We start from the raw sequence: 25,135 nt of genomic DNA, 5'->3' as shown, positions 1-25,135 counted from the left end.
TTGGCCATTCATTTACAGTCTGACCTCTCCCCTGCCTGGGAAGGGGACAGACTGTCAATTGGCACTTGGTGGCTGCAAAAGTCATCTGGGGTTGCTTCACACCCCAGAAGGATGTCTCCCTCTTATCCCACCAATCAGCTGACTGGCAAGGGAGGAGCATTTTCCCATGGGGGGGACCCTCTTGGTTCTCCCCTGCAGGTGAAGAACCCCACCCTGGGTCAGCCTGGAAGACTGCAGAGGAGAGCAGGGAGCAGTGAGAAGTATTCAGCCACTGGGGCAAGTCTCCGAAAATCTTGTGACAGGAGCACAGCAGCATACCTCTGCTCTGCTTCTGCTCTGGGTCAGCTGGGAAAACTGAAATGAAAAGCTGGCATGGCTGGGAGCTGGAGGAGCAGAGGCTTTCCACAAGCCAGACTCCTGGCCCCTGCAACAAAGGAAAGCCAGCAGGGCTGAGAGCTGGGCTTGCAAGCCTGGCTGCCAACTATACCAGCTTTTCAACTGCTATACTTTCAGCTCATCTGAGCCACAAGGGAGGGAGGCAGGAGGAGCAGGCAGAGGGCAGCATACCCTGCACTCTGCTTTTGGTAGCCAGCAGCTGTGTGCAAAGCTCCTGCCTGCTTTTTACATCAGGAACTTGTGATCAGGCGGGGAGCAACTCACCTGCTCCTCCCCTCCACAGCCCTCCCAGTCTACAGCATCAGCAGAAAACACCTGCCCACCACCCCTCTTCCAGACTCAGTTGCCCCAGTCCCTTTCTCCTAGCTCCACTCCTGGTTACACACAAGGAGTTAAGCTGGAGAAAAGCACACTCACGTTCAGCCTTTTGGGAGAATCTCTCCTGGGAGATTTAATCCTGGTTGTCCCAAGGTTATTTTTCTATGAACAGCCATTTTTTTGGTCCAAGAGAAAAAGCAGGGGTGTCTGGACAGTTTTGTTTTCTACCGAGAGAATGGTTCTCCTAGTAGACGACGAATGCCTGTATATAGTCCATACGCTATCATTTGTAACAAAGTTGTAAATTTCTATAGAAGACATTTTCCCTGGGCCCCCAAATCTACCCCAACCCCTTTTATTTCCTCTCTTGTGAAAACAGAAATATTTTTGATGGCAGAGACAGAGAAGGAAAGGTGAAGAAATACACAGAGACTGTTTACCCTTTCTTTAGGTGAACCATATTGTCTCCTGTTGAATAACATCTCCATCAGTGGTCTCATTAGTTCGCTGCCAAGACACAACCCCCAAGCCCTGTCTTCTCTCTGATAAGTAAAGAATTTAAGCATGCGCTTAATTTGAATTAATTGAGTAATCACACTGAAGGTAATCAGACAACTTGGGTTTTACTGGCCTGAGGGTTCACAAGCCTTCGTTCTGCAGAGTCCATGCAGATCAGAACCCATGTGTCCAAATCCTTGTAATGGATGTTACGAAAACATTTTTTTTTATATTCAGATCAATTTATATGTGTCTATATATGGAGAGAGAGAGAGAGAGTACATACACATATATAGACTATATTAATATATATAAAGCATGATTTCATTAAGATGAGGAAGAAGTCTTAACCTTATTAATCATATGAGCCCTGCTGGTCTAACAAAGGGTTAAATTTTTGAAGTGGTACTTTAAAAAAAAAAAGTGTGAAAGCATGTTTTTACCAGCTAAAGAGATTCATGAGTATACATCCTATTCACTGATTTTGAAGTATACCCCTTTGAATGATTCTTCTCATCAGTTGGCTTTGTGAAAGTATGCATTATGTCAATTTGACATCTTAAAAACGTATCAGTTTTGTTCATGTACATTTCTGGTAAGTAGGACCAATGTTAAAATTAGCAATCAGGAAAATTTAACAGATCAGCATTATTAATGAGCCTTTATATTTGTTGTTCTGGTTCTGAGCTGTCACTGCCAGAAGCATTCATTTAAGAGGCCATGGTATGCTAGTCCTCCCTCTCTCCCTTCTCTTCTGCATTTACAGATTCCTTGGGACAATTTTAAGGCAACCCATCAATTTATTTGATCTCAAGAAGCTTGAAAGCTCAGCTTACTCTAATAAATTACATCCCTCCAGCTTCAGAAAAATCAAAGTATGAAGATTAGAGTACAATAAAACCTTTGTTGTGGACAAAGCGGATGAACATTTTATTAAACATATATGCACCTATTTTAAGTGTAGTTATTTTCTTTAATGGGAAAACATTTCCACAGCAAGAAATGCACATAAATTATCCCTCTGCCAAATGTAAATGGTACCTGCAAAATTTATATTCCACATGAAAAAGAAAAAAAAAAAACTGTGTGGGAATAAAGTAGGTATTTTAAGAAATAAGAAAGCAAATCTTTGATTTTCTCCTTCTCTTCACTTTTCTGACAGAGATTTTAGTAAAACTATGTTGATAAACAAGCGAAGTGTCCCCTACGTACTACAATATCACTTCACTAACTTTGGCCACATACAGACAATATGTTTCTACTGAGAGAAATATCGCTCTTCCAGTAGTAACTACAAGCATACAAAAGTTCATTCAATTTTTCCCAAAGAAAACATGTCCTCTCCAGGCAACAAAATCTTCCAGGTATCAACCTGGAAGATCTCCCTTCCAAGAAAAAAAAAACTTCTCACAAGAATAAAGCCTCCTCCCAGTCTAGTCCAGGCGGGGAGTGGAGCAATGGAGCAAAGCCAGGGAGCCCCTGTGTGGGGAGTGAGTAGTGGCTGCCCCAGTCACCCCAGGACTGGCTGGAGAGGGGAGTGAAACAGCTGCTTCTTGCTCCCTCCCTGCTCTTTCCTCACTTTGCTCCTGCCATCAGGAGTAAAATGAAGGAACAGCTGCCCACCAACCCACTCTCTAAAATGGAGTTAACTTGTCTGGGGAGCAGGGCAAGCATTTTCCACTCCTGCCCCAGTGCCTTCCTGGACCAAACCAGACCAGACTGGGAGAGGTCTGGTGCAACCCACACCTTCCTAGACCATAGTCACACCAATCTGGAGAAGATGTAGAAAACAGGGGAAAGGGGGCAACTGAAGACTGAATGTCTGTACTGCTCCCGCCCTGAGAAAGATTTCCTGAGGTAGAAATTTCCATCGCTAGAAACAAATGCCTGTTAGAGGCCTTTGATCCACTAAACATTTTTCCACAAAAAGTAGCAGTCTGGGTGAGTGGGTCAGTGTGGGGTGAGGGGGAAGTCAGTTGCTTTAGATTTTCCATTTGTCACCTAAAAATACGTTTTAAACTAACTACAAGTCAGTGGATTTTTTCTTTATACGCACCTGATTTATTCTAAGGACTTGATTTATACCCATGGAGTTCAACTGTCGAGACAGCATAGTTAAGCTGTATAAAATTTAGTTCTAGATGACCTAGGAATTCACTTATTAACCTATTCATTTCCAGCAGCAGTTCCCCCCCTGCCAAGGATGTCATATGACCATGCATAGACAAAACAGAGGCCCTAAATTAAAGTGGTGAGTTTTTAAAAAGCAGCGCTTCAATTTAGGGCTGATTAAACCCCCGTGTCATACACACACCCCGCTGACCTTCCTGCCTCTCTGGTGGGGAGGGGAGGGCGAGCTGCCAGTGGGTGGAGGGGTCCCTGGGCCGTGGCTGACGCTTCTCCTTGCAGCAGCAGCACCGGCCTCCCCCTGCCCTGCCCCCGCCAGCAGCACCCACCTGTAAGCACCTGGCTTGGGCAGTCCCAGGGGACACTATAGCTGGGGAGGGAAGCACTGGGCCCCTATGCAGTTCGTGCAGGCAGGCTCCAGAGGTAGGGGAGGGGAATAATATAAAATAAAAACTTTAAAGAAAAACGAAAAAAAATCAAGCTCACCACTATTCTTGGGCAGAGCTGCTTTCCCGGGCTGCTGTCAGGCTGCCTGCAGGGCTTCCTGCAGAGCCACGGAGCTGTGTGGAGCCCAGTGCTTTGTTCTGTGGCTGTAGGGACAGCAAACTAAAACTCCTCGGACGAGTTTTAGTTTGCTGTGCGCCAAGTCATTTAAGGCACATTACACTGCCAAATATCCTACAGCAGCTGGAATTAAAGCGCAATATGCTACAGAGGCATGCAAACACCAATACCATTAGAGCAGTGAAAAAGCATTTAGCCTACTTAAATTGTTGTGCAAACATGCCTCTCGTTTCATCTACACACGGCCATAACGTAACTCCAGACAGATTCCTTATTTCAGCAATCAATATAAAAAACAAACAAAAACAAAAAAGACAAAAAAAAACCCACAAAAAAACCAGTATCGATATTTGTCAAGTATTACCGCCTCTCTCCTAGCCCAAGGAGGGAAATGAGGAAAAACATACTTGGTTAGATGCATGTACTTGTGATAAATGTTAGTAAAAGCTGCCATTTTCCTCTTGGAGAACACCTTTCCCACCTTCTCTTGTGCTGCTACTTTCTTCATGTACCCCCTTATCTCTCTGCTTCCATTATCCCTTACAACACTGTTGCTGTTCCTGCAGCGCTGGGGTCACACATGATTACAGTACTCAGACTGAACTTTACCAGCAAAGGCTCTTTTCCTGCAAAGAGTTCTGCAGGAACAGATACACTGCGTGGCTGCAGGTATAAACAACTCAAGTCAAAAACGCTTTTCTCAGGAACAGGACTGCATAGACAAATCAGGGTCTAAGATCATATATTCTCCTCAATAGGCCAAACAATGAGGTGTGCTGAGAAATTACAAATAACATGTTACTGTACTAGTATTTAGAGTAAGGAGCCTATGGAAAATGTCTGCTTTTAAAGGGCTTGTATGGTCTATAAATATTAAATGGCTTCCACTTGGTTATGACCATTTAAATTCTACATGAAACAAGAGACAGAACTGCTCTCAATGAACTTTAAAGGCAATATTTAAAACTAATAAGGCAAAATCATATTTACATAGTGTATAATTAGCCAATGATGCTTGTGTCAATGGGACAAGCACACCGAAATGGCAAGGAGATGCTAATATTAGTGCTTTAGAGAAACAACATCTAGTTAAGATCAAACAATTTTTGTATTGTACTTCATAGTGCAATGTTCTACTGCACCATGAAACTAGGCAACCGTCCTCTCAAAGATTGTCTATTGTATTGTGGGGGCTAGATAAACCATTGCTTTGTTATGGTCTGACAATTCCCATTAAAAATATGTATGAAGTTGTAAAAATACCTATTGTAGGGTTTGCATGTGCAGGTTTTTTTTAATTGGGTATGACTCATTCTTCTTTAAAATAGCTAAAAACAAGGATTCAGAGTAATTTACACAAGCCAAGAGAATACAAGCAAAAAAGTGCAGTTAATTAATTAGCTATTGACTGTTGATGTTACCTGAATTATTTAAAGATTTTTTCAATGCTCTGAAAATTGTTGGGCCTACATTTAATATTGCTAGTAGGTTTCTGAGGTAGCAGATAAATATGCTACATTTCTATGGGTTGTCACTAATTTGAAATATTCTAGAAAAACAGTGGAAAACATTACAATGATACCATCATGAGATGATGGGCTATGTTTTCAGCTAGTGTAAAATCAGCATAAAGATAATTGAATTACACCACATTTGCAACAACTGATAATACAGTCCATGCTATTTCATAGTCCATGTGAGACTATGAAATAAACTGCACTCATGGTTTTTCACAACCAGTAGCAGTCTGTGTGGGGATCTGTTGCTTTAAATTTTCTATTTGTCACCTAAAAATATGCTTTAAGATAACCATAAAATCAGTGGATTTTAAGGACATGCAACCCCTCCCTCCCAAATAAAAATAAAAGTAAACACACAAAACAAAAAAGGAAGCACATACCAGTTATTACACTGAAATGAGCAACATGTAATTTGCATCTGGAATAGCCAGCCAATATCACAGTAGCATAACATTTAAAAATCCTTTTCTGAGGTGTTTTTCCAGCTTGAATTCGCTTTGCAGAGAATACACTGGAATTACTAATCTGAACATTCTGCATTTCCACGGTAATTCTTAATTTCGTTCATCAATTTGATGACCAATTTGATGACAACTATCTGCTTTGAGCTCACGTCTTACTGCCCCAAGTACAGTCAAAGTGCGAATAAGTGACAAGCAGAATTTCTACAGAGAACACATTTCTACAGCAACACAAATTTTAAAGGCTGGGGCTCCTGAACACACCTACCACTGAATATATGGAAATTAAGAAATTATACACATCTAATCTTAAACTGTTCTGTATTATTACTGGATATGCAGGTAAAAAGTACCATGTTTAAATGCAGAAGTAGCAGATTAGTTGGCACCAAGTAGATTAGTTGGCTCTCAAGAGCAGTATGATCTGGCTAGTAAATGGGTGATATTGTACATTGTCAGATCTGCTCAGGTCACTACCTTCCAAATCCAGAAAATGAAATGCAACTTAGACATAAATCCAGTACATCGGAGCATGTGTAAAAGGAGGAATTAATTCAGATAAGCCTACACATGCACCCCAATCTCAGCAGCTTGCTCCATGTTTGAAGAAATGTCATAATGGGATGGTTGGATCAGGGATAAAGATTATGTCTATTTAAAAACCCAGCTCTGATGGCTTTGTTCTATTAAAGTAGTTTTATACTTCTTTTTATATTTAAATTATACATTCACACCCTCTCCCATTTCATACATTCTGACAAAATGGTACATAGCAGCACTGTGTTATTCAAATGCTGTAGTTTAAAACGTGGCCTCTAAAACCTTGTGTCTACAAAATGCCTGTCTCAGATTTTGCCTTTCATTGTTTTAATGAAGCATGAGGACAATTTTATCTGAACAGTTCCATGCATGTCAGTGTCTTATGTTTTTGACTTGGTCTACATCTCTTGTAGGTCTTTAAATTTCATGGTTTGAAATGTTTCTTCTAAGGCAGCTACAGTGGGGAAAAAAAGAAAACACAGTAAACCTGACATTTATTGTTCGTTAGTCCAGCTGTGATCTAAATAATCAAGGGATCGCTACATCATCATAGCGCACGTATGGCAACACAGCACATCGCTATGGCTATGTAGGGCAACGTGTAGCTGCACCCATTGTTTCTACATATTTTGTAAGACCTAGAAGCATTCACAATCCCAAGACATTTTTATTTCTGCAAATTGATATTTCATATGGCACTATAGGATTCTAGTTTACTAAACTGCAGTGCCTTCCGGATCATCTCTGCTAAGTTTTCAAGTATAATTTTTTTTCCTGCCAGCTCTGCATACTCAAACTGGAATCTGGAAGTCAAGCTAGATTCTCTCTATATTGTACATCACCTGAACTAGTGAGCCTACATGCCCTATACTGACCCCAATTACGTCTATGCAACTCCAGTCTCTTTATTATTCCCACCTCTGCATACCATGTGGAGAGGACTAGATTTAATAACAACAGTTTAAACAACCTGAAAGTAAAACTTCATTATATGCACAAGAAAACAATGAACTCTGCTGTCTAATAGCTGTGTTGCTTTGGCAGTTCTACCAATAGTCAAGTCTTACTTTTCCCATTTAAATCTTAAAAATGATTTATTGAGTGAAGATGTCTCATATTTAGAAAATCAACTTCCAGACTGGGACTGAATTTTGGGACCGATCCAAAATCCACTGTATTTAAAGCGAGTCATTCCACTGTCTTCCATAGGTTTTGGATCAGTTCGTTCGTAAGACCAGTGGGTACAGAAATATTTGTGTATTTCAAGATGTGAGCATCCATCCCCTATCTTCTAACTTCCTTTTCCATTATTTTTAGTTAATCCACATAAAGTGCAAAAGGAGGTGAATCAGGTGTTTAATGATTATTAACATAAAACCTGCCTGCCGTTACAGTTCATAGTGTTACAGTACATTAATGGATTCTCTATTCTCTGTGTCCTTTAATAGACTTCTTTTGACCATTTTAAGGAGGGCGATGTAGAAAAAAAAAACCCTTCCAATTATGGTATCCCATGTTTTACAATGAAGAAAAAACAAATGCATACTTTAAAGTGGTGCCTCAACTCCTTAAACTGTGCCATGGATATGAGTACAGGAATGGTAGATCTCAAAAGAAAAAGCATGGAGAAATGCTGGCAAGTCAGAACATGGCATTTTTCTTCTCAAGTGGAGATGGGTGGAATTCTTACCCTTTTCCAAGGACAGTTAGAATTTATATTTTACAAAAGTTTGTCAATACTATTGACATGGTAACTCAGGAGTAGGTCTGTTCATCTCCCCAGCAGCACAGGGAACATCCACAGACAGTGTTCCACCTCTATGGTGCATGGAGATACCTGCAGCATATGCTCCATGCCACTGAAGCCCCGTATCTACAGGCTGCATCAAGGGGGCCATAGGCTGCCCTCCCTGGCTGAACTGATACAATCAAATTGTATTTTTATCAAAGTTCTGTCACAGTTTTGTAAAGTAAACAAATTAATTAAAATCGCCGAAAATACTATTTTTCAGGAAGTAAATGAACAACGAGCTTGATAAAAACAAAAAAAGAAACAATACCATGAACAATTGTGAAAAAAAACAGGTAGTGGGTTTCTTCTGATTCCTGAAAAATGATGGCTAAATCATGTTACCCTCAATATTGAAAAGAAAAGAAAAAAGAAAAAGAGAAACTGTCCTATATCTAAGTTAGCACCAAAAAAGCCCAAAACATGAGGGTAATGCATCTACTTTAGTTGCTATGCTTTGGAGGAAATACAAAACTTTCTGAGCAAACTTTAATCGTCTTGTAGCCACCGAAGATCTCTTGTAAATATGTGCATTATATAGTCCATAAATCAGTTACTAATCTGAATCTGTAGTCCAAACCAATGCTCACTGAGTCAAAGCCAAATTATTTCTGACTTGCAAAGTGAGGAATCGGGCTTATAATCTTTTGAACAGTGCACAATAATGTTAACAAACAGAGGCTGTGTTACAGAGGAGGCCAAATTTCAGTGACAGATTAAATGATTCATTGCTGCTCAAATATTTAAAATATGGGCATGCCTTTTTATACATACATCAATATTGTTTACCTCAGGTATCTTCAGTTGTGCAGCTATGTGCTCTAAGAACTTATCCCATGAAATCACATTATTTGTATGCACAAAGCAGTTATTCTTTGAGAATTCATTAATGCTCTGTATCAATATCTTTCAAGATAAAACACACGTTTTATGATTTCAGGAAATCTTTGTACAACTACTTCAATATGGTTACATTCCTCAAAAAAACTACATTCACCCAAGGATGTATCACTAATGTCAGCATCCAGGTACCTCCAGTGATTTAAAACTGTTTCTAAGAGCTGTGTCCTAATATAATACTAAAATGTCTGGATTCACATTATGGACAAGTACAGGTATGAATACAGTCACCACTCGCATGTATATTGTTTTATGTTAATTCTCTAAGCATGGTATAAACCCTGCAATAATAAATCAGTGAAATACTGTAAGAGGTATCTTGAATGCCCTAGTCTGAGGGAGAGGTAAATTGACATCACCATCACATGCATTATGTCTGAAGTGGATTTAAAAAAAAAATACACACACACACCTTTCTTCAGCTGACAATCTTTTTCCTGTCAAACAGTATGTTCTCCCTTTGAAAGATCTCCTCTGAAAAGGACTGCATTCCCATTTCTCCATCACACATGCCATCCCTCCTCCAAATATATCCCAAGTTAATTCAAAGGAACAAAAACTATAGCATCTTATTCTCCAAGTTTTCTTTATTCATTTCAAGAAGAGAGAGTTAATGTTATGAATCATCACTGAATAAAAACTCAGTAGTGGTGAAATCCTTGAGGAATTTTATATATATTTATATCTAAAGCCAAACCTTATTTCAATAGTACCTGTCCTGCTATACATGAAGGATAAATCTTCAAGACGGTGCTGTATACAAAAGGTAGGAAGGGGTGTCGTGCTGATAATAAGAATAAAGAGAAGACATAATCCATGGTACCTTGATTTCACCGGAATAAAGAGAAATATGTATATTCTGGTTTCTAAAGTGAAGCTATATTTCAACAGTATGTAATTCTGTTGGAAGGCCAAGTCATTCAAGATGAAACTGTGTGATAAGTTAGGGCTGTCCAAGTGATAGCAAGAATGCATTATATAATATATATGCAGTACCTGGAACTTTTGTGATACTGAGATCTGTTCTCATCATCTTCAGGAGTTTGTACTTTTAACTTAAAAAAAAATAAAGTCTTAACATGCACCTTTTACTGAACAACTGGCATCATATCTTATTTCATATAAAGGAGCTATTACTATTAATTGCTTTGGTTTAATGACTGCAGAAAAAAAGAAGCAAACTTTGCTGAAGAAAAAAATAGTTTTCTCCCTACGCAATCAGATGACCAGTTGACAAAATTACTTTGGCTCAGAAGTGCTGACAAAATAAAACTGATTAGTTTCTGTGCATACATAGATCAGATGCAGTTATACCTATTGTATATTTACTAAGAATAATACGTATGTAACCTAAATAAAACAAAAACTACAGTAAATGATTCCACTGTTTGGGATTTTATGGCTTATATCCGTTTTTATTTGGTCATTTGTGTCACTGAGGACCCTGTTCAATTCCTATTAAATCCAACTACAAGACTTCCTTTGACTTTTATTGGAATTCCATTACCAACCCTGCATCAAACCCTGCCACCACATATCTCAACACCCAGGCTAAGCTGCCCTTGTTAGGAAGTCCTAATGAATTGTTAGGCTGTTTCATTGGTGGAAAACCTAAGTTCAGTGAAGTCGATGGATTTTGGCCCATTTTGAAATGGGTGCAATATAAACCAAACCCTTGCTTATCTTACTTTGCTAGTTCGCTACATCTGAAAATCAAAATTTTGCATTTCAGTATTAGGATACTCCATGCATTTTTTTTCCGCAACTGAAAGCCTGACTGGAATGCGTACACTTTGTTTTCAGTAGATGGTGCTTGAGAGCAAAGAAATAATTGCATAAACTACATGAAAGCACAGACTACTGGGTAGGCCAGGCCAGAAGTACGGCCATCATTTAGTCATATAATTGGATTTTTCAACATAATTAGGTCTCTAATTGCAATCTGTAGCTTGGGGCCCAATTCTGCAGTTCCTACATCACTGAGGATTTTGAAGGGCTCTGCGTTAGTGCAGTGATATGTACCACTAGCTATGATTTCTTTATAATTATTAGGTTCAGATACTTTACTTTTCATCATTTACAAACTGAAATTACTGAAAGACCCAATTCCAATTTTATTTTTCTTATTTTGCTGCTGCTGCGGGGGGGGGGGGGAGGTGAAATAGGGACCTACATGAACAAAACAATTTTTCTAAGCTGGATCCTGCCCACACTGAAGTCAGAGGCAGTGCTGTCATTTAGTTAGGTACCAGTTCTCTAAAGATGCATAGACATGCTGAACTTATGAGCTCCTAGCCATGTAACTTCAATAGTTTTACTCAGGCTAGTCAAGTTAAACTTTCCTATAATTCTGGAGGAGAAGAGGTGCTTTCAACCTGCATCAGGATCAGGTTTGAAATGCGTGAGAAATAAGGCAAAGTTTTAGAGAAAAGCAAATTTCCATTCTGCATTGTGATATTAAGCTTTCTGGCTTTGCATTAGTAAAATACATTTTATTTCTTTTTAATATAGTGTAATGAAGTGAGGAGAGAAAAAAAAATAAAGCTATGGAAACCTATACATTGGCTCAAAGGAGGACATGGTCAAGATGGAACGTGAATGTCAACTACCTTACAGACAAACTTACACATTTCCTGATAGTTTTGAACAGTGTATACACATTTGATGTTTGCATTGCCTATTCCATTTTTATGGAAATCTTTCACTTATTCATATCTAGTAATACAGGGGCGGCCAACCCACAGCACACATGCCAAAATGGGCATAGACAGCTGCTGTGGAGCACGCAGCAGGCTGAGAAGGGAGCAGGGAACACAGCAACAGATAGGGTAGGAAGCAGAAAGCAGAACAACAGATTGAACAAGAAGCCAAGGGTAGGGAGCAGAAAGCAGAGGGGGCAGGGAAAGAGGATCAGAGTGGCACTCACACAGGAAGGATTTACCTTGTAGCATACCACCAAAAAAAGGTTGGCCCCTGCTGTACTAATGCATCTTATGGCATTCCCTTTTAAACTGCTGTCCAAAACATCCTTAGATCTTTATCCTTCCATGTAACTGCCTCTCCAAAGATAAATAAAGTTCATAAGAGAATAATAAGCTTCTTGTAATATTGTCCTTTATGTTAAACAACTGGGAAGTGTCACCATGACCTTATAACCATTTGCTTTGCCAGTATAATGTTACCATCTTGCTAGCTATATTAGTTAGAGATGCATAGAGATTTAAGTATGAGTACAGACACGGCTATATTAAAAAACTGAAACAGCTTTATTTGAATTTGTCTGACTTAGGACTGTTGAGAATACTTTCCACTGAACTAACTCGTTGGGGCTCAATTTGATAAAGCAAAGTACAGCTGTTTTTAGCATGTTCTTCTTAAAACACCTAAGTATTAATAATGAGATTGGAGTCAAGCCTAAAAATGCATTCAATACAACCATTTGCTAGTAGAATTTCACAGGAGAAGAAAATCACAAACAAGGTTTTAAAAACACACTGAGGCCACCAATTTTATCTTGCCTTTTTGTGTCTGAACTTAGTGGCGGTATAGTTGGATCAAGTGAGCATAAACCAAATCGTAAACCTAATAATTCAATTTTTAAGTGATTTTAAGTTATTTCCATCCTTTACTAAAATAACTAAATAACAAAGGGCACTTAGGAAAACAGTAAATTCCCTTGTACATGGACTAAAGATGGAAATGATGGTGGACCGTAAGAATATAGAAAAAAGCAGTTTCCAAGATAACCTATCTATCCTTTCCATATTTTCTCCCTTCAGAAGGCAGTAAGGGAAAATGAACATGAAATATGGATTCAGTTCTGAAGTTTTAACTTGGGTTCATGGGTTTTAAGATGACACCTTTTTACTAGAGCTTTTGTTTGTTTCAGTTTAAGCTTATTTTTATCTGACTACACATCACCCCACAGAAGAATTGGTACAGCATTTACTAAATACTGTTTTAACATGATAATGTATATTAAGAACAGATATAAAACATTAAATTCGGACTTGAAAGTCTTGAGAAAAAGAAATAAATATGTCCATATATCTAGCTATTACAGAAGTTAAACAAAAAAAAAGGAGTAATTTCACAGTAGAATGGGTTCCATGATACTAGCAGATACACACTTTCCTTAAAACTGTCATGTCGTAGAAATTATGCTAACTCAACTCCAGTCATCTATGACATCTAAAAATTTTGGACAGCCCAGAGCTATACATGCCCAGTAGTAAAACCCATTCATGTAGCATTATTCCACACCAGTATAACTACCTTTAAAAAAAAAGTTGGATACAAAGGAGCAATGCGAGTCCTAGAGTCAGGTTCAGGAGGCGTTAGGATGAGGAAAACTGTGATGAGAAGACATCTTCATCTCCACTCTTTAGTTACCTCATCAAATTAAAAAAAAAAAAATGGACTTCAGAAACTGTAGTGCCCAGTGAGAATGCTCCAATATAGCTGTAGGAGCCATTACTTTTTCTGACACTGTTCTCTCCTTCTCTACCATAGAACAGGTAATAAATGCACTATAAACTACTGCAAAGTATTTATAACATTTATAGTCAATGGTGTGCCTGTTCTCATTCCACTTACTTGGGACATACAGCAACCCAATATGCTTGAGTGAACTTGCATTTCATTTCATAACAAAACCAACCTTGTGTAGTCTAGTTTTTTTGTAAGTATGTCCAAAAAACCTTACCTGGCATGAAAAGGTCAAGAATTTTTCCAACTATTTTAGTTGGTTTAATAAAAGATAATCAGTTTTACCCAAAGAACCTTGTATTCCCATTCTGGGCATCTTATCACAACTCCTTTTTCCGCCAAGACAATTTGACATTTTTCAAACAACTCTTTTTAAATCTTAATTTGCACACCATTGTTCTTCTATGGAGGTATGACATGATGATATGAGTTAGCCGAGTCTATGTGAATCTCATTTACCTGACTTTTTGGGCTGGTATGATTTACGAGGATGTTACCTTTTTTAAGACTCAGTTGTTTCTGACTTAAGCTGACACAGTACATTTGTTGTGTAACAGTTAAAAAGTGTAAGGTAACTATGAAAACAAAAGAAAAGAAAAACAAATAAACACCAGACTCTTGCATTCACAAATAAAGTGGCATCTGCTAATCTCCAACAGTATGGACAGAGTGTACAATTAGTTTCCAGGAGAGTTTTAGAAAATGGCCCAAACCTAAGGTTTTATTTACTGATGAGTTTGGAGTACAGCTCTGAGTTTGGAGCATAGCACTGGTACACGTTCGATTTTCCATCGAACACGTACCAGTGTGCCCAATAACCTTTATGTTCAATATTGTACATTAAAAAATAAAATAAAAGCCACACATATACCATGCACAAGCCTTGTAGCTTCTCCTAGGTTGTTCAGGTAGCATGTTGAATATTAACCTGTTCCTTTGAGCAATATCCTTGCAGCTAATGATGCAGTGTTTTAATATATAAGTTTGTGATGCTTCAGCGATACTTTCCTCTTTGATGGCAAGTCATCAAGGGTGGTTCCTTTTGCTTATAATATGAATCACATATTTAATTTGATAGCCAGTTGGGAAATGGACCTAACAGGTTTGGTACTTCAGTTCTAGCATCCAGAACAAATTATCTATAGCCATTTGTACTTGTTCAAATGACTTAAACACAGTTAATAAACAATTCAGTAGACAGAGTATACGATGCAGAACACCACACCACTTCATAATAAAAATTAAATGCATTAAACAGTTACATTTATAAGGAAATCTAGTTAATTCCTAGCAAATTGGATATGACCATATTCAATGCAGTACAATTTCTCAGCTGCACAGTTTACAGAGAGGTAGAAAGCAATCTGACCTAATGGGTTTTACTTAATAATTCTTGATCTACAGATGCATTTCTAAGTCAATTCAATGTGCTAACATTCTTGGGCAAAGAAGTACAAGCTGGACCAATATCATACTTCTAAACGTTTTTTAATTCAAGCATCACTAAGCAAAACAAGAGAAATCTGTGAACAGCACTGAATACTAAGGAAAGCTAAGCTTAACTCCCAGCACAAGGATACTGTCCTCTTTGACCAGAAGAGGAAAAAACAGTTGCTCTTTCAACTTTTTACATATTAATACGTTGGCTGTGTATTCTTCAGGACCTAACAGTGCGGTTTTATTTAGCCTCGCATAAGCTTCACAGTATGTAGATGAAGTTCAGAAATATTATGTACAGTGAAAGAGTCGAATCAATTTAAGGAACTCTGTGGTTCAACCTGACGAAGAAGCTTCTTCAAAACAAAAGAAAAAAAGAAAATGATCTTCAATCAGCAGTTGGAAAAATATGCCACTGACTAGCTTGTTGAAATTACTTACAGAAAACCCTAAGCCATGTGGTATGCTTGTGTTGTACATATTAATACATGCTTCGGAGTAGGATAGAGCCATGACAGCTAATGCCCGTGTTCCATTTCATATAATGAATCAATAATTTAAAGTCAATACAAAATTACCTTCATATAAACAGCCTCATCAGTAGACCATTTACCGGTACATTTTCTCCCTCTCCTGCTTGCTCTCTCCCTCCCTCTCCCCACCCCATTTACTTGACATTGGTGTAAGGTTTGTTTGTCTGCGTCTAATTAAACAAAAAGCCTCAGCATTATCAGTCATAGTGAGCCTCTCTTAACAGTCAAGTTGCCATAATGCAATTGTTATACTTAACCATTTTGTGTCCGCCAGGAACACTGATCGATTGATGCAATGCTCTGTGGCATTTGGCTCTGTCCATGCACAGGAGGGCTTAGGAAACTTTAAAGACTCTCCAAAAAAAAAAAAAAATACAGTATTCTTGCTAGAAACATGCATCTGATCTTGGTTTATGCTTGCTTCTCATGAATGCATCCTCCTGCTAAAGGGGGGGGGGGTCTAGCTTGAGAGCACAGCATTGTGTGCATCCATCTCAAAGTCATGCCCTACCTGGATTGCAAAGCTTTAGTATAAAGGCTGGGGAGAAGTTTATGAGCTATTGCTGTTGCTGTGCACAGCCCCTGCTCTGGCTGGCAGCGTCTCCTGCCGAAGCCAGTACCTTGGCGAGGCTCGCTCCGGGGAGGATGCAGCGCAGGTACAGGCAGGGGAGGGAAAGCGGCCCCCAGGGAGCCAGCGCGAGTGCGCTGCGGGCTCGCAGCGGGAAGTTGCTGAAAGACGAAGTTGGAGACCGCGGGGCAGACTGCCGGCGGACAGCGCCGGCGGGGCAGGACCACGAGCCCGCGGCGCCCCCGAACTCCGCGCCCGGCCTCTGCCAGCCCCGGGCGGCGCGGGCGCGGGCGCGGGCCGGCGGGAACTTGCAGCCCTCCTCCGAGGGGGAACAGAAAGTGTTGCGCTTACCTCCCTGGGCTCCCACGGCCAGCACCTTAGCCAGAGGAAATAATCCCGAGATCGCGACTAAGGCCAAAAGAAACTCGGACATTGTTGCGGCCGGACCGAAGCCTCGTCCTCGTCGCCGTCCGCCGGGGCGGCCGCGCCGGCTCGGGAAGGCGGCGGCGGGTCCGCGCCGAGCAGCGGTGCCCAGATGTGAGCGGAGTCTCCCGCGGAGCCGGCCGGCCCCGCCCGCCGCCGCCGCCCGCCCGCCCGCAGCGCCGCGCCGCGCCGCTCCGAGGTGCGGGCGTGTGTGCGATCCGCTGCTGTGCCCTGACTTTTCAATGCGGAGGACGTCGGAGCTTACATCACGCGCGAGGGGCAGCGAGACATGCCAGAGGATGGGGATGCGGGGCTGCAGCGGGAGTCGCCGCCGCGCGCCTCCCAGGGCTCCGCACGGCGCAGCCGGGGAACAGCGCCGCAGAGCACGAGTCCTCCGGCTCCTGCGAGGGAGGCAGCTCCCCGGGGCGGGGGCGGGGGCGGGGGCGGGCGCCGGCCCCGGCCCGCGCACCTCTTCGCCAGGCGCCGCGGCCCTGCGCCGGGCTCCCTCTCGGCCCCAGGGGCGGGGGGGCTCGGGGGCTGATCCCCAGGAAGATTTGGCCCCCTGAATGACTCAGCAAAAAAAAAAAAAAACACCCCAAAAAGTAACGCATTATTAAACTAAAGACTTGCTCTCGACTCAGGCCTTGGCATCCGGTCACAAACTCCTGCAAGACCGCTTCAGGCTGGACATAAGGAAGAATTTCTTTACTGTCCGAGCCCCGAGGTCTGGAACAGCCTGCCAGCGGAGGTGGTCCGAGCACCTACATTGAGCACCTTCAAGAGTAAATTGGATGCTTATCTTGCTGGGATCCTATGACCCCAGCTGACTTCCTGCCCTTTGGGCAGGGGGCTGGACTCGATGATCTCCCGAGGTCTCTTCCAGCCCTGATGTCAATGAAAATCTATATGAAATCCTACAGGCAAGCATAAATGCCCCACGAGGGACAGGTGGGTTTGGGCCGGTTGGTGCTAACCCACAGGTGTGGGCACTGCGGGCACAAATCCCAGCGTTATCCGCAAATACACCTGGGATCATGTGCGCCCTGCCGATACAGTTTTCTTCTAACAACTTTCCCTACCAGCACCAGTTGTAATTGGATGCTAAAAGCTGCTCTGGTTAGGGCCCTTTATGAAAAATGCAAAATTCAGAAAATTAAAAAAAAAAAAAAGGCTAACTGGAAACAGGCAATAGTTCCAGCGGCTTTTAGAGATAAACGCTGTCAAAATGTATTAAGGACCTAAAATTGACAGCATAGACCTTTATATTTCCAGGGCAGACCCTTAGTTGTACTCTCCTATACAAAGCCTAAGTATCTTTTAGAAGAAAACGAATGCTCAAAAGAAACAGAGGGAATCCGTTAATATGGGGAAAGAGAAAGCCCCATTCCCTTCCCATTGACTCGTATGAGAGAAGGATCTGACCCCAAATTCATAGGACAAAGCTAACAGCCCTGCCCTGTGAAGCACTGGGCAGTGCTGGGACACTCGGCTGAAGACCATTCACATGGGCCAGGTTCTGCATTTTGTCATTCCTATTAGAAGGCAGAATCATACCCTAAAAATCACTGGGGTTTCACATGAATACAGCAAAGCTGAAGGTTTGGGCCAATATAGGGATGGATCATTCCTTTCCATCTGTCTTGTCCGTGGCCTTTGAAATAGCTCTTTTTATAATGGATCAACAATGTCTCTGGAGACTTTCTTAGTGAAACTCCATTCCACCTTTTAAGAGTATGACTTCTTTTTCTTTGTAAATGACAATGCCCCGGTCGCAGGGTTTTTATTTTCTTACATTACTGCTTGTATCTTTTTCCAGTTCTAACAAATGCCAGATAATTCTCATTCATAAAATCAAAGCCAAAAGAACGCATGCCAGGAGTGGAAAATACCTATTTAAGTCAATGATATTTTCCCTTTGCAGTGGCTGCCAGATCAGTCCCCCAGTCAACAGCAGGCATATAGACCAAACAAATTCTGAGTTGTCAACACACTACTGGCAAAGGTATAATTCATATTTGGGGGCACATTTCCATCCCCCCCCCATGTTTTACCAATACCCAGCCCAATCAAATGCTTAACTGAATAGTTTCTATTCCTTATCCATTAGGAGTCCTTTATTTTATATTCCAATTTATGAAAATATTTCCCATGCACAGGTTACAAGGCACGTAATGCTAAAAGCAGCCATGATTTTGCCTTAAGTGTTATCTGATAATTGGCATGCCGGCCCTCTGCAAGTTAATCATTCCTACAAAACCACTTTCACTAAAACATACTTCCAACCATCTGAAGCTTTATTACTAATTTGTTCCTTTTTAGTTTTACCCCATAGTTATCTAACAAAGGTTTTCGGCACTCTTCCTGAATAATTTGCTTTAATGATAAAGTGCAATTTAGTACCCATTTTAAAGATTAACTTTTATGAGAGTCCTTGATGAATTAATTGATCTGGCTTTCGATACTGCTGACCACAAATACACCTAAACTTCTTTAAATGTTCAAATATTTTTAAACAATACACATGAATTCTGTATTTTCTGAAAATAAGGTGTCAATGTACAATGGGCACCTAGAATTGTGTAACTGTATTTTTATTTATAATTCTAGGTGACCGTTATATATTAAGTAATCATTTGTCAAATAGTCACCATAAAAGGAGCTTGCTTTAAAATACTGCTATATAGGTATGATATTTATAAATCATTTAAAAATACAGGCCTTTGAACAAATAAAAGTTGACATTTAAAATCTTTATTCCATTCAACATTATTCACTATGAGGTCACACATAGGTGATGAAATTAACTACTCTAACAATACAGTGCAAATATGTATGAATGATGTTCATTTTAATACAGTCTTTCTTCCTTCAATAAATCAGCACCTAAAACCTTCTCTACATGGGTTCTTTTTGCGTCAGTGTATATATAATATGCATCCTATATAGGCTTATATAAGACTATTAGGCAGTAATAACTAGAGATACAGAGTTCAGATATCAAAATAATGTAAGAAACTATTATAAATGATCACCTTTTCACCATACAGCTGTTTCATACTTAACTGCTTGGTCTCTGAGGCGCTAAGAAAAACCAGCAGTTTTTTAGATTTCTGTCTCCCCGACAGTTTCCCAGCCATCTTTTTTAAAGTTCATTTTTAGACCTCTGTCAGTAAAGATGTTTGCATAGTTCTCTGTTAACATCAAGGGACATAGTGGTGATTGTAGAAAAGAGTTCACAGTCCATGGTCAAGAAGCAGGAAAGCATGGTCACACTTTCTGAAGTTTTCAACCACTTCTATGTGAATGGTAAAATGAAAAGTGCTTGAGAACATCTTGCCAAATGAAGAGTAATTGGGGCAATGACTGTATAGGTGCCTAGTAATATTTTCTCTCACAGACAATTGTAATTAAACAGAAAATAAGAACGAAGTAACAATGGAAAGAAATTGAAGTTAGAAATGCTGTTCAAGATACGTTTGTTCCTACGATGCCTTATAACTTCTTCATCTTAATTGGGGTTATTAATACTGACAAGTTAAATAAATGAATTCATCAAGCTATAGAATATGATGAAATCTCTTATTGAGATAAACTAAACAAAGTAGAACCAATCATTCTTACTTGCTAGTATAAAACAATACAAGAATATTAATTATAAGGCAGAGGTGATTCAAAAATTAGCAGTTATGAAAATAGTTTGATTGCATCGTTTGAAGTCAGTTAATCATTTTGTTTATTTAGTGTGACTTGCATTACTCAAGTAGGTGGTCTGTTACTGCTGGCCTTAATAATTTCCCTGTTATCCACCTGTCAGGTCAGAAGTTAAGAAGAAAACTGGTGATTGTATATACCAAAGCTGTTAGACTGCGTCATAGAGGTGATGTGTGCAGCTTCTCATAGGGAAGAGTTGGCCTGCAAAGCCAGGTTGCTAGGGAATTATATTGGCAGCAATTCTCAAGGCAGCCGGGTGCCCTGCCCTGTCCTCCTAGATATAGAAAAGTTGCCAGGCAGCAGCTGACACAGGATAAGGAAAAAAGGAAAAATGGGGAAAAAAGGGACAAACAGACCAAAGAGTAGAAAAGAAACCATCCAAATTTGGTGTTCTGCAAGCACTTGCTTGTAGAGAAAGCATTTCTAAAGGAAAATCCAGTTCCTAAAGCACTCCTCTATGTTTATTCTTAAAGACTCTTTTTAAATGTGCATCTTCAACAGCTGCTAAAAAGTTATTCTTGCCTGAGATGTAATGTGTATATCTGCATACCAAGTGGCATCACTGGAAGTCACTTTGGCATTCAAGATACCTTGGCATGGTTTTACTACAGGAATTGTAGAGTATTAAAAACTGTGACTGAAAAAATGGAAACAGTCATGGAGAATTACCTCAAAATTATAAGGTGGGACAAACACATTTAAGAATACCTGAAGTCTTAAACTGGGCTCATACTGTGATTTAAGTATTTCTTGCTAAGTTTTTGCATATTTCCGTGCATTACAGTACTCTGCAAATCCTAATTTGTTTGAAAATGCAAACATTATTGGGCCATATTCTCAACTCTAATTAATTGGTACAACTACTGAAGATAACAAGTCTACCTAAGTTAAAACTAATGCTCCAATATTTAATAGATCTCAAAAATTTTACAGTTAGCTCATTATAAGGAGGGAAAAATATATCTTAAGACTGATTAAAAAGCCTGTTTCTTATGAAAATATTCCCTCTTCACTTTCAAGGATTTTTATGGAAAGGACTTCTTGTCATTTAAATTGCTGAAAAAGACAAACTTTAGAGAGGAATTATGTCTTTCAAACAAGACTTTATTTTCTGGTTAGTGTATTACCAAAGCAAAATAATAATGCCTCATATACAACAGGCTTGTTCCTAGTCTTATGATCCCACAGTCTTTTCACAAAGGCAACGAGGTAGAGCCAATGTAAAGCAAATGAAATATTAAAATCACGCTCAGTAATGTATGCAACAATTTACTAGGGTGCAGGGAAGGGGAGGAATGAATTTTTCATACAAGAACTTTTTCTGTATACAAACTGGAGGGGAACAGGGGCACCAATATCATAGTCAGCAATCCCTCAATTTGAAGGTGATCTCTACCACAGCTTATTGATGCGTCTTGAGATGATTTAAGAGTCCAATCCTTGAGCCACAGGTCTGGCCGCAGAAGATTCAGATCTATCTGCAGGGAAGAGTAGGCTGCAGGTTGGGATATGGGTGACTGGTGCCTTCTGAGTCAGAAGGGGCACTTGCCCCCCCCCCCGCCAGTCAGCGATGAGGGGGTCCCCCTGTGGCAGATCACACTGACTGGGGAGGGGGGCGGGAATCCCTTGTGGCTAATCACGCTGACCCAGAAGTGGCAGCAGAGCACTGCTGGCACTTTCAGGCAGTCCGCTGACACTTCTGGGTGAGCGCAATCAGATGTCGGGGTACCACAGGAATTGCTTCTCCTGGTGCCCCCACTCTCCGGCTGGCACTCTCAGGGGGAGCACCAGCGCTCTCACCTGCCTTCCCCTTCCTGGCAATGCTGGCTGTTGGGGTGTACACCAGCTCTCGCACATGCACCCCCGTACACATCACCACTGGGATTCCTCTCCTTTTCCTTCCTCCATTCTCTCATATCTGCTTTGAGGACAAAATGTTTTACCTCAAAGCAGGCTGCTGCTTGGTTGAGGTTCTGGCACCACTGGATCCAGTCGGCAGCCAGCTCCTCTCAACTCTCGATGTCGGCATCCATTTTCTTGAGGTATGTCTTCAATGTGTCCTTGTAGCATTTCCTCTGGCTACTGCAAGATCTCAGGCCATTCCTAAGCTGGGAATAGAGCACTTGTTTTGGGAGTCAAGAGTCAGGCATCTGCATACAATGTCCAGCCCAGAGAACTTGGTGCTTGAGAATGACTAACGCAATACTGGTAACATTGGCTTCAGCAAGGACACTGGTGTTTGTGCAGCTATTTTCCCATCTGACATGGAAGATATTTTGGAGGCATTGTTAGTGATAACTCTTCAGGCTCTTGAGATGGTAGGTCACCAGTGGGGAGTAAGGAGAGTGGGGATGATGACTGCTTTGTAGACCTGAATTTTGATATCTTTCCAGAGACTGTGATGAATAGAGATACCCCAATTTCCTAAAGGAGGCACTTGCACACTGGATCATGTGCTGGATCTCCTCAATGTTAACTCTCTGAGAGAGGTGACTGTTGAGGTAGGGGGAGATCTTGAATACCTCCGGGGTTTTTCCCTCGATAGTAATTCAGGGAAGGGAGGTCACATTCCTGGCTTGGGGTAGGCTGACAGAACACTTCAATCTACTTAATGTTGAAAGAGACCAAAGTTCAGAAAGCTTCTCCAAAGAAATACAAACACTGACATCATGATTCATTTGATTGCCTCCCAACATCAGTAGCTGTTGAAGTGGGAGATTTTCTCAGTAAGATCAGAAACAACTGCTTTGTAGCCACGTTTATCATAAGACAACAATACCTTGTAGTGACCACTGCTCTACTAGCTATAAACACTGTGAATTATAATGAGAAATATTAATCTGGCAAGATTCTACGCATTGTGTATGTAATCTAGCAAAGCATGTAAGTTCACACTTAATTTTAAACAGAATTGGAAGTTCATTCTTGGAAGAAGGCATAACTGTCCACTATTTTGAAGGCTTGACCCCAGGACTCGGTCACTAAAATCGCTGGGAGTTTGGCATCTAAATATCTTTTAGGATCAAGCCCTAATTGTTTACAACTTGATGCTAGGGCCAGTTGTTGTCAACCTTTTTAGACTTGAGGCACCCCTCCATAGCTTTTGTGAATTGAGCAGCACCCCATTTCAAAAACTAATTTACTTATTACAGTGCTCATTTCCTTGCACAGGGACAAGGAGCTGGGGCAAGAGAGTGGCCAGGCAGGGAGATCCTGGGCCTGCCCTTGTCTGCTTATCTCCTCACATCCCCTGTAACAGCCCTCAAAAAGTCTCATGGACTCCCTGGGTGCCATGGCATCCTAGCTGAGAATCACTGGCTTAGTGTCTATAAGTAACACCTTACTGCATTGCTAAGAATTGCTCCCTTTAGCCCCATTAACATTCATGTATATTAATATTGTTATGCAGCATATCCAGCTTTCCATGGGGAAGTTATCTGAATTAACCAATTTTGCACTGCATCATGTTAAATAAAATATTAAAGCACCAAATCCCCCCTCCCCATGCAAGTTGAAAATGTATGGTTAAGTATGTATCTTCTACTTGATAGAAGGTAACTCAGGCACCAGAGAACAAGCTAACATCACTGGACTGGATTCCACTTGCACGGAAAAAAAGTCAACTCAGGTTTTTCTGTTGAACAAGCCTTACTGTTTATTTGTACAGGTGGATACACCTGTACAAATGAACCTGTACAAGCCTCAGTATTAAAAAGTGGTTGCTAGCCCCCAAGAAAAGTGAAAACTAAGAATACTGTTTTAAAGATGTCTAAAAGCTTTTTCCGCCAATATCTCACTTTGATCATGACAGCATTGAAATAAAAAAAAAGGAACAGCATTTATTATTAGGTACTATAAATGGATCCCAACATGACATATATCAATCAAGTACTTCACAACATGCAACAGATCACAACTGTAGTGAAAACATGGCAAATAATTATGCCTATTCCTATTGGGGACACTAGAAACTATGAGATTACCTACCCTTCCTGCTTGAACATAAATATATTGCCTTTGTTTTGCATTTAATATAATGGATTAAGAATATGATAGACATGCATCATACCTCATCTACATATACAAAATGTACCCAGGTTTCAGCCCCTATATAGGCATGGTTTATTTGAAAAGAAAGCACATATTGTATTAGAAATTTTAAGATTAGGAAAAAGCACATATTTCATTAAGATAATTCTTCTATAATGTATACTTGTGGTGTTTATCTCATCACTGCTATAGGCCACAAAAAATCTCCCACACATGATGAAGTGTGTCAGGTGCATGTGCCTGAGTTACCTAATTAGATCAATCTAATGCTTCTCTTTAAGCACAACATTTTGTCTAGAAATAAGCTACATTTTGTTATATATCTGCATTTTTAGCTGCGTGGCTGCTGGTGCAGTGTATTAGATCTTGAGCTCTCAGTAATTTGTTAATAATAGGCCAGAAGCAAGAGCATTCAGTGTGTATAATGTTTCCTAGTTTAGCATTTAAACTTGCCTGTACAGTTTGAGTATATTAGCAGTGTTTACCTGGTTTAAAGATTTTTTGAAAATTATCCTGTAGGTAACTGCTACATTCATTTTGATGTTAGCTCACTAGGCAACACTTCAAAATAGAAACCCCCCAATTTGGATTGCCACTTTTCAAAGACCCCCTTCCCCTTCCCCTTCCCCTTTCAAATTAAATCAGTGTGCGATGGCAGCCAGGTGCCATAACAGGCTTTTCATTCTGGTTTTGGGCTAAATCTTATTAATCATAAAACAGTACAAATAAAGGAACATCTGGTACAAGGTTTCTGCCATCAGATAAAGGCTTTACGATGGCAGTCCACATTATTGTTGTGGCAACCAGCCATG

At 40.4% G+C, this 25,135-nt stretch overlaps 1 protein-coding gene across 1 annotated transcript in view; it reads right to left on the bottom strand.

Moving 5' to 3' along the window:
- Window positions 1-19,434, bottom strand: part of LRP1B (LDL receptor related protein 1B) — a 1,602,836-nt gene extending 1,583,402 nt beyond the window's left edge. Inside the window, exon 1 of the mRNA XM_090045827.1 lies at window positions 16,491-19,434. Within this exon, the coding sequence (XP_089901953.1) occupies window positions 16,491-16,572 (82 nt within the window). The 5' untranslated portion in view covers window positions 16,573-19,434. The remainder of the gene's footprint in view (window positions 1-16,490) is intronic.
- Between the last annotated feature and the right edge of the window lie 5,701 nt (window positions 19,435-25,135).

This window comes from Crocodylus siamensis, chromosome 4 (assembly GCF_052110815.1).
Source record: "Crocodylus siamensis isolate JL-2025a chromosome 4, ASM5211081v1, whole genome shotgun sequence".
Taxonomy (NCBI): domain Eukaryota; kingdom Metazoa; phylum Chordata; order Crocodylia; family Crocodylidae; genus Crocodylus; species Crocodylus siamensis.
This window is presented reverse-complemented; position numbering and strand designations above follow the sequence as displayed.